The sequence below is a fragment of the Pseudonaja textilis genome, chromosome 1 (assembly GCF_049901715.1).
Source record: "Pseudonaja textilis isolate UNSWEBS1 chromosome 1, rPseTex1.2, whole genome shotgun sequence".
In the NCBI taxonomy this organism is placed as follows: domain Eukaryota; kingdom Metazoa; phylum Chordata; class Lepidosauria; order Squamata; family Elapidae; genus Pseudonaja; species Pseudonaja textilis.
This window is the reverse complement of record NC_141990.1, coordinates 236,418,729-236,434,333: the sequence shown is the minus strand read 5'-3', so window position 1 is coordinate 236,434,333 and position 15,605 is coordinate 236,418,729. Positions and strand designations below refer to the sequence as shown.

The 15,605-nt window shown below is 35.7% G+C and overlaps 2 protein-coding genes across 8 annotated transcripts in view; both read left to right on the top strand.

Moving 5' to 3' along the window:
* CARS1 (cysteinyl-tRNA synthetase 1) overlaps window positions 1-1,705 on the top strand; it is a 39,197-nt gene extending 37,492 nt beyond the window's left edge. For both annotated transcript variants that reach the window (XM_087920202.1, XM_026706541.2), the window contains 3 exons: window positions 261-320; window positions 1,022-1,105; window positions 1,426-1,705. In XM_087920202.1, the coding sequence (XP_087776328.1) occupies window positions 261-320; window positions 1,022-1,105; window positions 1,426-1,560 (279 nt within the window). In that variant the 3' untranslated portion in view covers window positions 1,561-1,705. The remainder of the gene's footprint in view (window positions 1-260; window positions 321-1,021; window positions 1,106-1,425) is intronic.
* A 6,601-nt stretch (window positions 1,706-8,306) lies between these two features.
* Window positions 8,307-15,605, top strand: part of NAP1L4 (nucleosome assembly protein 1 like 4) — a 34,087-nt gene continuing 26,788 nt past the window's right edge. For 3 of the 6 annotated variants that reach the window (XM_026706543.2, XM_026706545.2, XM_087920177.1), the window contains exons 1-4: window positions 8,307-8,389; window positions 12,562-12,595; window positions 14,850-14,911; window positions 15,400-15,499. In XM_026706543.2, the coding sequence (XP_026562328.1) occupies window positions 12,582-12,595; window positions 14,850-14,911; window positions 15,400-15,499 (176 nt within the window). In that variant the 5' untranslated portion in view covers window positions 8,307-8,389; window positions 12,562-12,581. Of the gene's footprint in view, window positions 8,390-9,080; window positions 9,259-12,561; window positions 12,596-14,849; window positions 14,919-15,399; window positions 15,500-15,605 lie in introns of all 6 variants that reach the window. The other 3 variants (XM_087920163.1, XM_087920185.1, XM_087920189.1) reach the window with 2 other exon arrangements.

The following is a 15,605-nucleotide window of genomic DNA, read 5'->3' as shown; positions in this document are numbered from 1 at the left end:
GTCATCTTACTTGAGGGGCCTACTATCCAACAGTATATTATCAGACACTTTTTCTTGGAAAAACATGGGACTGGTTTACTATTGCCTTCTCCCATGTGAGATGATATTTTTGTTGTCATTAGAGTAATCTTTCACCTCTAGCATCTTCCTATATAATTGCTACCCCAGTATAGATGATTTGAAGGATGGGAAATATATGCATATAGTATAATTTTACTGTTTTTAAAATAGTAATTATTCTTTATTATGATTTCACCTAGATTGAAGAAGAAAAAAAGAAGAAAAAACAAGAAGCAGCTAAGAAGAAACAAGAACAAGAGGTAAATAACCTACATCATGAACTGAATGGTAGATAGCAATATCAGTCACTACAGACTTTGAAGATAATTTTGTTTTCACTCTGTCATTCTACAGTGTAAAGACTTTTGTGCTTTCACATAGTATGCTTGTGATATTAATGTGAACATTTATTTCTACCTGAAGTTTTTGAAATGTTGATCAAAGTTTATTTTTAGCCAAAGGTTGGGTATGTTTATTACAATGTGAGCTACAAAAATGTGGCAATGGTACAGGTAGTCCTCAACTTACCCTCACAATTAGGACCAAAACTTCCATCGCTAAGTGATGCAGATGTTAAATGAGGCACATCTAATTTTATGACATTTTTTGCTGCAGTCATTAAGCAAATCATCACAGTTATTAAACAAATCACATAGTTGTTAAGTAAATCTGGTTTCCCCATTGATTTTGCTCATCGGAAACCCGTAGGAAGGATGCAGAATGGCGATCATGTAACCCCAGGATACTGCAAATGTCATAAATATATGCTGTGCCAAGCATCCAAATTTTGAACATGTGACCATAGGGATGCTGTGATGATCATAAATGTGAGGACTAGTCATATGTTAGTTTTTTTCAATACCACTGTAATCTTGAACGGTCTTTAAATGAATTGTTATAATTCAAGAACTATTATGTTATTAATTTATTCATGAATTATAATATCTACTTTATATTACAGGCAGCAAAACTTGCAAAAATGAAAGTTTCACCTGGAGAGATGTTTAAATCTGAGCATGACAAGTATTCCAAATTTGATGAAAATGTAAGAATACTGTAATTTTTAAAAAATACACACAAACATTTGATTCAGGATTCAGGAATGAGGGAAAAACTACTCATAAAAAGTACTCATAAAATAATCCTTGTGATTATTTCAAATGTTTAAAGTGCTTAACAAATGTAATTAATTATAATCCTTATAATGCAGCAATTTTGAAAGATAACAGCACCAATATTAGCCACCATATGTAATTGAGATGACCAAAAGTGGCTTGTTCAAGACCATCCCAATAATCATTTCATTAATATAAATATTTGAAACTGAATCTCTTCACTCATTTACACTGAATGAATATTTTCTAGGGGCTTCCAACCCATGATGTAGAAGGCAAAGAACTCAGCAAAGGACAGATGAAGAAATTAAAGAAAATGTATGAAGCACAAGAAAAACTGTACAAGGAATTTCTTCAAATGAATCAAAATGGAGTTGCAAACTGAAAATAAAATTTGGACAGTATTTTTCCCAAAGAAATTCAAAAGTTGGGTAACATCAGTGGAAGTAACAAGTTGTTTCTGCACGAGTCATACTGTGCTCAGATATATAATGTAGTTGCAGATATCAATAAAACTTTTGTTACAATAACATCCATGTAACGTTTATGCAACAGAATCAACAAAAACCTAATTTCATTTTAATCTGAAATTTCACTTATTTCTAAACTAATTTGTGAATTAGAACACACTCAGAGAAAAAGGCTACAAAAAAATTTGTCTTTAGGAAAACATGCACAAAATATGTGCTAGAAAAAGATAACTGTATTACATTAGGAAACATACTAAAAATTACGTTTTTAAAAGTACTTTAAAATATGTGCAGGACTTTTCAGGTAGGTTTGTTTTGTAAAGGAAAACTGATGAATGTCTGGTATTTAAATCAAAATGAGAAAAATTAGAAACTGAGCTAATGTATAAAACAAATTCAACATTCCCTAGAATTAATTAATTCTCTAATGAATGACATGAGTTGAACAATATTTTTAGTGCAAAATCTAATTTCACATATATTTTTTCAGAAATGGGTACCAATTTATTTTCTGTAACTCACTCCAAAACTAACTCTTTGCATGTCTTTTTGCAGATTAATAGATTAATTAAATAGGATATTAAGTAGAATCCAAGAGTGCTAAAGAGCAAGTTGCAAGGAATTGAAACATTATTGCAAAAACTGTTCTTTAAACATAGACTCAGAAGCATAGATCCATTTTTTGCTGTAATTATAGCATTTGTACATAATTGTCAGATTGTTGTTATAACCTGTGACCAACTCAGAATACATTCCCACCCAATTCTACTAAGTGTTAAGGTTGTTATGGTCCTATTGAAATTACTTTATAACTCACTAAAATTTCACAGGTCACTCTGATTTTTACAAACTAAAGTCAACATTTCAACAAAATTTACATTTATTCTTGAAAAGTTCCATCTGATTTGCTGCCTGCCCAATAAGACTCTACCACGTTAAATTAGAATAATTTAAATACTTTGCAATAACTACAAATGTGCAGAAAATGGCATTTTCACTTTGTGTGCCAATTGCACTCTTTCCTGGATAGGTAGGCCTTCTTCATAGTCACTCATGTTTAGTCACTTCCCATTTGGATTACTGCAATGTGCTTTATATGGGGCTTCCCCTGAAGACCTCTCAGAAGCTACAGATCAGCCAGGTCAAATAAGATAGGCACACTTCAGGTTCCTTCCCTGAAATCTTGCCACCTATTAGGACCCTGGAAGCATTCCTTTTCAATGATTGCCCATACCTTATGGAATGCTCTGATGATTCACCAGACCCCCATACTTTAGTCTTTCAGAAGACCTGGCTTTTTACCCAGACAATGAAAATATTGAGTGTTGGATATGAAGCATTCCAAGAGGATGATTGACTTGCCAATTTTTTTTTGATTTTATGGTTTCAGATTTTATGGTTTTATAGTTCTTGGTTTTGTTGTTGTGAATTATCCAGGGTTGTGTTTTAAAATGGGTGGCTATGTAAATCTTTTAACTAAGAAAAACGACTGATAGCCTATTGCTGTGTTTAACGCACCATAGCAAATCTATAAACTTAGTCTTTGTGGTATGCTATAAAAGGGCCTGATATTTCTTCAGAGGAAGATATACTGTTTCCGTGGTTAACCAATGTGCAGTATAATGAAAAGTAAAAGAAGCCAAAAGAAATTAAATGTCTTCAAATGTATAAACTTGACCTCTAATCAAAGACCTCAAAATGGACCATGTTGCACAGAATCATATCTTGCAGCAGATTATGTTAGACATCTCTCCTCCTTCAGCAACTGTTTTCAGAGAACCAATAATATCCAGGAATAGATTTTGAGGGATTCCATTGTGTCACTACATATTGCAAAATTTTGATACAGAATCTAATTGTGAAATGTAAAATACTTAAATGTTTCATCTGAATATAATGTGAAAAGTCACCCAAACCAGCTTACAATAACCTACAATTTTCGTACTTATGAAAATAGTTGCATGTATTAAAAGAACATTAGTTCAGTAGGTAGATGTGTTCAGCTGTGCTCAGTAGGTTCAGCTCTACTGCTTGTTCCTAAATAACTAACAACCCAGTGCTTTCTGCTGACATTTATGTTCTGCACTGCAAGCCTCTGAACATGTCAAGGTCAGTTCACCTTTCCCCTCTAGGGACTCATAAATGCCATCTCCTTTATTTAATAGGGTTATGTTTATTGTTTGTTGAGATGGTATGAAAAGCTACATTGTCTTCAGAGGTGATCAGTCAAAACAATTTGTATTTTAGTAAATACATTGTGTTTTAAAAAACAATGAAGATATTTTTATTTATTTTCCTTAACAGATATTCCACAAGGCTGAGTCTCTCGGCAGCTTCTGATATATTGCAATGTGAATGAGGTATCACATTTTTTTTTGGCAGCAAAAGCTAAAGTCTTTGCCGCCAAAAAATAATATGATACTTCATTCACATTATATCATCTCTAATCCTTAGCCTTTACTCTTCAAAACATACTGGAAAGAAAAAAAACCCTAAATATAAATACAAATGCATTAATATTCTCATGAGCAAAAAATACCCTACAGTACTCAATATTCTTATTTAAGTTGCAGTAAATTTGCTATAGGCAGGAATGAATAGGGATACGCTATACAATTCTGAAATTCTTTTCTTTGGGGTAGGGAAAAATAACTATATTGATTCATACATTAGTTGTGAGTTAAAGCTTAATATGTTGTCTTATTTTTAAAATACTGTTGATTTTGAGACTATTGATGTAGTAAGTTTTAAAAAATGTAGCCAGCTAGAATATGCCAAGCCACTGTCATTCAAATCCAGGTGTGACAAACTGGCGGCCATGGGCCAGATGCATCATGTGCAGGCCATGTCCACCCCAGCTCCGAGAAGGGAAAAAACATTGATACGTCACATGACAGTAACGTGAGACAGAGGGTGTTCCAGACCATGATCAGATCTGTTTTGAAATGACAATAGCTTGGTTCTCAGTGGTAACTCTGACATACACTGCATTCAACTAGACCATTTTTGAAATTGTATCTTCTTTTCATGGCTGGGCTTACACAATATTTTGATCCTAAATATTAGATAGATTTGCAGAACCAACTCATCTGCAGTAGCTAGTTGGTCATTCAATGCATGTGATGCATGTGTTGCCTGTGTTTCAGGTTCCTAAATCCAAAAAAGTGCAAGAAACCTATTCCTGGGCTTCTGGCTCTTTCAAATAGAGTTGCAGATTGGATATCAGTTTAGCAGTCTAGAGCAGTCTAATGGCAAACCTTAGTTGGACTTTTTAATGTCAAAATACCTATAAGAGGTTGTCTGCTGAATTCTCCCTGTATAATAATCTATGTCAGGAGAAACCTTCAGCCATACTGTCTCTAAGCATATTACTGATTCTTCTTTCTGTATTAATTGGCCCAGTGGTGGGATTCAATTTTTTTACTACCCGTTCTGTGGGCATGGCTTGGTGGGCATGGCAGGGAATGATCTGTAAAATCTCCATTCCCACCCCACTCCAGGAGGTTACTGCAAAATCCAATTCCGTCCCCACCCCACTAACCTGCTTTCCAGCTTCGTTCACCTGTGCAGGGCAACAAAAGACCCAGCTGATCAGCCGGGACTCGGGAGGCAGAGAATAGATGGAGGTGGGGCCAGTCAGAGGTGGTATTTGCCAGTCCTCTGAACTACTTAAAATTTATGCTACTGATTCTCCGGAACTGGTCAGAACCTGCTGAATACCACCTATGAATTGGCCTGGCCAAGCAACATTATAGGCTGCTTTAAATTGACCAAAACTTTCAGATAATATGAAATTAGTACTACTTATTGCATCCAATTTAGGCTTGATGGCTTATATATGTCTACATAAAACTCATAAATTGGCCAATAAAGTACCATGTTCATGAGCGTGCCTTTAATGTCAGGCAATGTAAAATATTACTGTTCAAATTTTCAGAAAGAAATTGCCTGAAACATGATGTTCTAAAAAAATAATTGACGCAGAATCTAAGGAACTCCTTAATGGAAAGCTTGGAGCAAAAAAGAGAAAGTACTGCAGTTGATTTAGTATTTGTCTACTTGGCTGAATCAGGAGGAAATAATCTTTGCTGAGGTCCTTATAAATCAGATATAGCCTTGGGATATGGTACCATATCTGCATTATAAATAACTAAATTCCATTCTTGAATACATACATCTATGGTTCAAATCACTGATGTTTTGACAACTTAGTCATTGATATTAGGTTTTCCCATAACAATGAAGGCCATCAGTATCTTTCTTACAGAAAGTATCTTCATAAATGAAATGGCCTATATCCATTAAAACTGGACGATCTCCTAGGCATATATATTTTGAAATGCAGTTAAACACCATATCTAAGGCAACCATTTTTAATTATTAGTATTTGTCCAATTTAAATTTATGGAATAGTATTTTTTTTCATTTTTTAAAAATACTGTGTTTTTGTGAAATTGTTTCTGCTTTGAGACTCTTGGAAATCTCATTTAAGGGGAAAGGGGCCTCCAGTTCAATAAGTTAATGCAAAAATACTTCTAAGGTATAAACAACTTCCATGTACCAGTTAATTTATTCAGTTCCCTATGTTTTGATAGTATAGGTAAGTAACCTACCATTAGTGTTGAACTTGTTTGAGGAATTAGTATGCAGCAGCCCTATAAGAGGTAGAGGAAAAGAGGCAGATCCTTTATAGAGAATGGAGCTAGTAGAGAATCAACATGTTTTCAACATGAAAACAGGAAGATATTATTAAAATGAAAGGGAAAAAGTTCTGAATACTGAACTAAATTTATCCACTATTCAATAACACTAAGGAAGTATTTCCTGTGCATTGGGATCACTTTGGAATTTTGTTTTTAATGCAAAATTGGATTTTTCTCCTATATGTCTTCCTCACGTCTCTTTAGGATAGACTCTTCCTAAATCTGCTCGCAGCATATATGGATATGATTATAACTTTTATTCTCCAGCACCTGCTTTGTGACATCAGCAGCCATAGTAATGTTCATTTCTGACTATGTCACAGAGCTGCTTGCCTTACAAAGAAGCAAGCCAGCAAGCACATCTCAAGCAGCTAGGAAAGGATACATGATTGCCCTGTTTCATGAATACAAAACAACAATGCATGTGGATCATACAGGTGAGCAAAAACAATTCTGAGGATATTTTACTTTCTAAAGTATGTACTTTCTAAACTCTGGTTTGTAGCTGGTAAAACTAGGAACTGAACAAATTAAATACTAGGGATCCTTTTGCATTGTTAAAGGGTTTTTGTTTTTACTTTAGGCAAATTATATGTTTATAAAGAGGAACCCATGGAGGCATAATAGATTGGTTTTCTCCTTTTTTCCACAGCATACATAAAAATGCTGCACCGACTGCTGTTTAAACTGGGAGTTCTAATCATGTTTATCATTGTCCAACTTTCCATTCTACAGCAGAGAAGAGCAAGATATTTGTTTCTTTCTGAGGGAAAAATACGATACCTCAGAAGTGGTTTGCCATTGCCTTCTTCCTAAGGCTGAGAAAGAATGACCAGCCCAAGGAGACCCAGCTGCTTTGTGCCTAAGGCAGGACTAAAACTCTGCCTCCTCGAGGTTTCTAGCATGATATCTTAATTACTGCACCAAACTGACTCTCCTGAGACGGTTTACCTCAGAGTTAAAGCACGCAGGATTGTGCCTTAGGCATTATATGGGAAAGAAAGCCACTGTTTTCCTCAACAAAAATAGCATAATTATACCACGTCAGAAATCTAAAGTGACAGCTTCAGCTTCATTTATGGTATAATTGGTGATAGGAAAAAGAATACAGCAATCCCCTTTTCGTCCTCTTATTTATGCAAACGCTGGCCACTCAAAACCTGTTTCAACAGAATTACTTTTCCCCCGCTGGAATGGACACTGTATTTTATCGTCTGTAATGTTTCTATCGAATAGGCTTTCCCAGCTCCCTTATAATCACCACCGTCTTCTGCCAACCCGTCTGGAGAGTATCAGGCTGGTGACTTTGCTGTTATTTTGTTTGGTAGCACTCTGAAGGGAAAAGCGGGACCTCTGCCAAGGCAGCTACAAACCCTAGCATTATAAAAAAAAACAAGCTGTTTTCCTCCCAATAAATAGGCGTTTCCACCGGGTCCTTTGGAAGAGACCGGGAGCCGTTATTCCTCCCCTCAGACACGGTGTTTGACGTAATCAATTTAACATTCCTGTAGCGGTAGGATGTTTCTGGCTAACTTTGGAGATGCTCATTACAAATAAAAGCCCCAAAAGAAAAGTTATCGGCTGAGCTTCGGAGCGACAAAACCTTCGCTTTCCCAAAGACACTGCTCACGGCCGGGGTCTTTTTAAAAAGACGCTGTACCTTTAACTAACTACCGCGTGGGCTGCGCGCGCGCTTCCCTCTCCCGCCTTGAGCGACCGCTCTCTCGCGCTTTTGCGCGAGCCCAAGTTACCTCGCTAGCCTCTCCGCTTCTTCCTCCCTCTGCCTCCCTCCCACTTTCCCGACGCAGCAATTGGCTAATCCGCTGTCTGCCGGAAAGTCAACATGTCCCGCGTGTGGAGCGGCGACCGCTGCTAACCTTGCACCAATCGAGGTGGCTTTTACTGCGGAAGGAGGGGTGCCTTGTCGTTAGCCAATGGGAGGCGGTCTTATTCGGGGCGGCGCAGCCCTGAGAGAGTCTGTGAGAGGATCCGCCTGGCTTGCTGGTGTTACGGGCGTGAGGAGACGCGGAGGCCGGACCAGGTGAGGGAGTGAGGGAGACTGCAGGAAGAAGAGCCGGGCCAGGGCTCTGTTGGTGGCTTTTTTTTTTTTGCTTCTTGCTTTGCTTTTGCTGCAGATAGTCAGGCTGGCCGGCTGGAGGAGGGGGGTGGGGGAAGATGAGAACGACGACGACCGGTGGGAGGGAGGCCGGCCGCTCATTCCCCCCGCCGCCACCCCTATGCCTGTGTCAGGTCCGGCTACTAAATGGTGGAGCGGGTGGAGGTAGTCCGGTCCTAGTCCGGGCACCATTTTAAAGGAGCGGCCGTGGGGTCCATTCCGGACCGTAGAAGCGGAGAAGACGGGAAGTCTGACTCTCGCCCAGGTTGCCACATGCGGGTGGGAGGAAAGAGGCTTGGTTTCCACTTCTTGGGGCGGTCCCTTTTCCTTTGGTCTACGCTTCCTGCGCTACAGTTTCTCGACCATGTGTTTGCTGCTTTCTTGCTCAGCTGGGTAGGCCACCTGGTTTTAAATAGTGTGGTCGAAGATTTATGCGGAGAAATACAAGCGCGGGAATTGCCTTTAAATTAATAATGCCTTCTACATGTGACGAATGTTTTTCCCCTTGAAAATATACGCTTGGTTTCCCCCCACCCCAGACATAGGTCCTTTAATATTTAAGCTAAGATTATTTTCCTCTCGTTTTTCTTCGTTTTCCTTCCTCCGATCTTGAAAGCACACACTGGCGTTGATTCCTGTGGATTTATAGTTCTGAGCTCCCTAACGGAAGCCATAATTTTCTACAGTAGTTTAACATCGTGATGTGAGTCTTCGGTAAAAGCTGCACATTTTGTAAGCTCAGCTAATTTGTTCCTAGTTGCCTCAAGTTTGAAAGGAACCAGTGAAAGAAAAATGTAAGAAGTTCGCTCAAGATAATAAAATTGCATAAAAGTAATTAGCTAAAATTAAATTCGTATGTGGTGGAAAATTTTGCATAAAATTAAATGTGTAATGTAAAAATATTTTTATTGAATGTCATACAAACTGAAATTCTCTAATACAGAAATAACCGATTATAACTTACAAAATAGGGCTTTTGGAAATGACTGTAGCATTGATACTACTTTATTTTCTTAGACATGTGTTTAAGTTACATTCCTAGAAACACCAACTTCTCTTTAATACTAATACATCATTTCCTGTTTTGTGATATACTTGCAGTGCTGTACAAGTAGTCCACTTTAGTTATTATAATTGGATCAGCAACAAAGTTTTAAGCCAAGACTTCACTTTTTAGATCTGTGAGGGTCATAAATGCAAGGATTGATCATAAAATTATTTTTTCATCACCATCATAACCATGAACACTAATTGAACAAGAACTCTTGTATAACATTTCTCTGCCTTCTTTTTGGGAGCGTAGTAATGTAAATTTAATGTGCACTTGATCGTATCTATTCTTATTCAAAATGAAAGCTCCATAGAATTTTAAGGGAATACAAATAGTTCTTCACTTATAGCAGTTCATTTAGTGACAGTTCAGTTATAACAGCACTGAAAAAAGTGACTTACAATCATTTCTCACACTTATAACCGTTGCAGCATCTCCATGGTCACCTGATCAAAATTCAGAGGCTTGGCAATTGACTCATTTATGACAGTTGCGGTGTCCCAGGATCATGTCATCTTTTGGCAAAATTCTGACAAACAGAATCAAGGGGAAACACGATTCACTTAACTGGGTTATTAACTTAACTTCTGCAGTAATTCATTTAACCTTGGCCAGATAAGTTGTAAAATGAGGAAAAAATCACTTAAATGTTTCATTTAGCAACAAATTTTGGGCTCAATTGTTGTAAGTCGAGGACTATCTGTATATGCATAATGCATTATTGAACTATATGATACAGTACCACAAGATGTGATGACTTTAAAAGAGTCTTGGAAAAAAGTATGACAAATAGGACTCTTTGTCTTGAAAACATATTAACTCCCAACTGGGAGTACCATGCATCCAATACTAATGTCAGGAAAACAAGTGGTAAGAGAAACATATATCTTACCCTCCTGCTTGTGAGCATCCCAGAAACGTCTAGTTGGACACTAAGTAGTAAACCAAAATAATGGCACAAAATAGACTTGGCAGTATGCAAACCCTGATATTTAGGTGTAGTTATAACAAATATTTCATTGTGTTGCCACACTTCCAAAATACAGATACTTGCTAGCTGAAATACCAAATACCAACTCAAATAGATGGTATAAATGTGTATGATAATCCATAAAAGCATATGTAATAATAAGTTTTTAGGATACCATAACACTCTAGATTAATTTTGCTGTATTTAAAATTATTTTAAACTTAATGGGACTTTCATCAGAGTAAACTTGAAGAGCATTGTGCTTTTGTAACAAGAGAGGGAAAATATTACTTACATAGATTATACAGTAGTGTCAGAATGGTATCCTCCAGTACATTATTTTAGGTTCTTCCTCTAAAGCTGCTTAGGAGTGTTAAGGAGTCCTTAGTAAAGGTTTTAGTTGCAGACAAATAGACCAAATGGAAGTCAGCATAACTTTTCAGTGCAGGATTGGAGACAAAAGCTGAAAGAATATGCCATAATATCTGCTCTGAGATAAAATGATTAATTTTGAGCGTAGCATTTCAGCAATAATTGAATGTTTTCTTCTTTTAAAATTGTTCACATGACTGTTTAAAACCTTAATTCAAGTTATCCTCTGTCATAAAACTCCAATCCTAAAGCCTAAAAGTAATTGTGAATTTAGCCAGGATCTCCTGTGAACTGGAAGAATTTTGTAATGGATGGCTAATGGAGTTCAATGCTGTAAAAATTATAGCACTTATGTACATGAAAGTGAAACTTCGCTCTTTGCAAAGAATGATATACCTACAATGAAAAAAATATTTGAGATACTTATTTTATAATTGTTAATAGAATGTTAGAAAGATTTCTGAATATTAAAACATTATTGTTAAATTTTAATATGGTTATTTACATTTCATATTTCCTCAGAGGGACCCTGTGCAGTAATGATTGAATATGAATAGTGTTTCATAATAATTCGTGATTATATATTTAAATATTTCATAATATTGTATTTCAGTAGTTTTCACTAAAGTGCTATTTGGAATAAGGTTGCTTTAGTTTTATTTTCATTAAGATATAATTCTGAGCTACATTTTGTAATCCAATTCTGATTACATTTTCAGATATGGATTTTTTAATGTTTATGGTCAATAGTATATTCTGGCATCCAGTCTTGGGTTCCCTATTCTAAAAATAAATATTTTTATTTATTTATTCCCCATGTTTAATTAAAAATAGATGCTCAGATTTGCATTGTAATTTCCTTTGATACAGATATACTCTATATTAAAAGAGGAGATATAAAAATATTGTGCTGAGCCATAATGTAGATTGATTGGTTTGTAATTTAAAGTAATTAATAGATATATTTCCTTTTGTACATAGGCATGTTCCTCAAAACCATTTCTGAGTAGATTCACTATACTAAAAAAAAGTTAGATCTTTAAGCTGAACCCGGCTGCTGATAACTTCAGTCTAGAAATGATTTAGCACTGACTTTTTCCACGTTTTTTTGGGTGTGGGGGGTGTACTTCCTCATATAGCCTACAATCCTGGTATTTTGGGGGGGAATTTTATGCAAATATTGGTCCAACTTAACTTTATGTCAATCTGTCATCTAGCTGGGTCATAATATTAATGTTGGCTTGGGAGAGCTAAGTTTTTCAAGTCCTCTGAGTTTTGACATCATTTCATAGTTAGATCCTGGCATATTCTTCCTATTTAATGGAAATTCTTTGCATGAAAGTAAGGAGTCTAGGTGCTTTTTGTCAGTTCCCCTGATGCTTTTTGAAGGGGTATTATAGACATTTGAGCAGTCCACTGAATGTTTGTACAATTTCTGAATCTGGTCATGAACAAATGCTCGGGTGGCGATCAAACACAACCCCTGACCCAGAAATTTCTATCGCCAAAGTTATGGAACAAATTATGGTCATGACCAGAGGCTCTACTATATTACATGCTTGGAAAAATTGGTAAAAATAATTTCTCATTGACATTCTGTAAGATTATCTCTGCTACTGAAAATGGATTGCATTGGGAAGCCTTTTTATTTGAAATGGACATTCTTCATATTTTATATTTTAAACTATGTGCATTGTGTTACAGGTGGATAAAAGATCTTACAGATGGCAGAAAACAGGTAAGCTCTTGAAGATCTGTTTCAAAAGCTGTATAAGGAAATGGTTTTCTTATGGAAAATATGTTTGAAAGTGTAATGAAGTATGATAAATATTGATTGTCAAATGATTTTGTACATTACAGCTTTCTGCTTCTGAATCTTTTTAGTAGTATCGTTTTTCACTTAGATTATTCTGTTCTTGTATTGGGGACGTGTGCTGAAGCACTTGTTTAATTGTAGTATGCATTAGAATAGTACTGTCTCATACTTAATATGTGACTTTGACGAAACTTGCCAAGAAGATGGGCCATAACTATTTTTAGACCGTTTACTGCTGTCTTGTTACCTTCTAATGGCTAAGTGGTGTTTAATTTCTTTTTAACAGGAGAATTGCAAAGAATTTTGATTTTTTATATCATACATTTTGCAAAATTTTTCAAGGATAAAATCCATTGTAGCAGATCAATTTCTGAGAATCTAAAGCATCTAAAGCTTTCAGTTGATATGATAAAGTCCTGAGTTCAATTAATTTCCTGTTTATATAACTATTGGCTGTTAGCGATAAAGACCCTTTATTAACTGTTATGGCTGGCTATATTTGAGAAAATTTTTCATTCTGGCCTATTTGAAACTTTCCTAAGAAAAAACAAAATAAATTGTGGGTGTTCAATTTCAGAATTGCTTGGAAGCAATAGGTTAGCTTATTTTACTTTTGCCTTGAGACTTAAATTGACATTGAAATAGCCTTGATTATACTGACTGGCACATTGGGATTATTTGTAGAGATGGGTAGTATTTACTAGATATCTTTCGAGGATTGAGGGAGAAATTTCAATTCAACATTTTTTATTGCCTTCCAGAACATTTCATATTTTTTTTATCTATGAAGCTATTGGGACATATTATCTGGGAATTTGAAATGAAGCTAAGCTTCTTATTTGGGTCACTAGAGGCTAAGGAAGTGCTAATCCAAGGCATAAATTCAATAACAGTCTGAAGAACTAATGAACTGAAGCTTAATCGAGACAAGATGAGAGTTCTGATAGACTCAATGTTGAAAATGGTTTTCAACGAGTTCAGGTCCAACTACATATCTTAAAGGAAAACTTGAAATGTAGATCCCTAATTGCATTTATATTTGTTTGTTTGTATCCCACCTTTATTACTTTTACAAATAACTCAAGGCAATGAACATATCCAACATACCTTCGTCCTATTTTCCCCACAACAGCTCTGAGGAGGATTGGCATGAGACTGAGTAACTGGTCCAAAGTCACCCAGTTAGCTTTCATGACTTAAGATGGGACTTGAACTCATGGCCTGTTGCTTTCTCGCCTGATGCCTTAACCATTAAATCAATTAATCATTGATGTGCCAAGTTTCTCTTGGAGAAAGATACTTAGCCATGTTTATAATAGTTTTCCAACTTCTTTTGTCATATGTGATAATGACAATAGTGACAATTTTTATAATATCCTTGTTTTGATTCTGCCTTGCCAATGTAGAAAGAGCTTTAATACTACAGTACTCTGTTTCTTTGAGCCCAGTTCAAATAGCTTAATCTTTGAAAATTAAGATTGCTTGGTACTGAAGTATTTAAAGAAATGCTTTCTATCATTCCAGCTTGGCTTTACTGTCAGGTTATTTGATGTTGTTTATCTTCAGCTTCTAGCCCAACAGAGTTGAAAATTATAACACTAAAGGAGAGGAATGTCTTTTTCCTGGAAGTATGACTGCCAATAATTACTATATTTTAGCAGTCTTTTTAACTGTAGCATTTTGAAACATGTTTTTTCTAAAGTGTTTTAAAATGTTTTCTAAATATGTTTTTTTATTTTATAGTTTTGTGAATATATTTGGGCATTCAAACTTCTAATCACAGATAGAAAGCAAATCTTGTTGCTTAGGAAATTGCCAGAGCATATCAAGTAGTCATAAGGTGTTTACTTGTTTATATTTTCTAGTGGTCTGCTTATTCTCTTTTCATTGGATTTGTGCCAGCTGTTAAATTGCATAATTTAAATATTTGCCTACTTTTAAAATTAAAAATAATAATACCGGTGGAGAAACTTCGAAAATGTGAATTTGTGGTTTAGTCTATGTTCCCAGTTCTAATGTTCCTTCTGTACTTATTACTGGCACATAAAAATTAAATGTTTGGCAGTTTATTACTGTTTCAGGGAAATCAAGTATATACATGATTTTTTATAGTTTAAAGGTTAATGACTTTATTTGGATTTTATTTGTTCTTATTTGTCTCAAATATTTTTCACAGTAGGGCAGAAGATGCTGCCTCAGATTCTGTGGAAAGTGCTAAAGGCACAGGTGATAAAAAAGGTAAATGGCTTAGACTTATTTCAGACAATGGGGGGAAAGGGGAATAACTGATTACCAGAAGTTACATTAATCCAAGTTCTGATGCAGGGGGGAATTATGTAATTGTATGTGCCTATAGTAGTTTTCTGAATTAGGCTTATTCTCATATTCATCTGCAGTGGGATATATCCTGTTTACAGAGAGGTGGTATGAAGAGACTTCTGGAAGGAGGAGGCTGGGACACAATAAGTGTATATTTTGTTGCTTCTTTGAAGAAATCCTTTGTTATTTAGATTTTAACAATATTTGTGAACTTTTACAAAAAATACAGCTATGGTTTAGAAGCGTAGAACAAAGCTATAAGAATATTCAGAAGAAAGTACAAGAGAATAACTAGATCCCTAGGTTTTCTTAAAAGCAGGACTTATTTATTTGTGTTCCAATATTTTGATTTAGGCTTTAAACATTCATTAAAGGTTTATAATTTAGGTAATGTACTGCTTTTACAGAAAAGTTAGCAGACCAAGTTATGCAGAATCCACAAGTCTTGGCAGCTTTACAAGATCGACTTGATAATGCACCTCACACTCCTTCCAGCTATATCGAAACGTAAGTATGAAAAACTTCCCAGACCTGAAAAGAGGTTCAGATGGTTAGTGATTCTCTTAATATAGCAATGAAAACCTAAGACTAAGGAAAGCAGATTCTTCAGTTT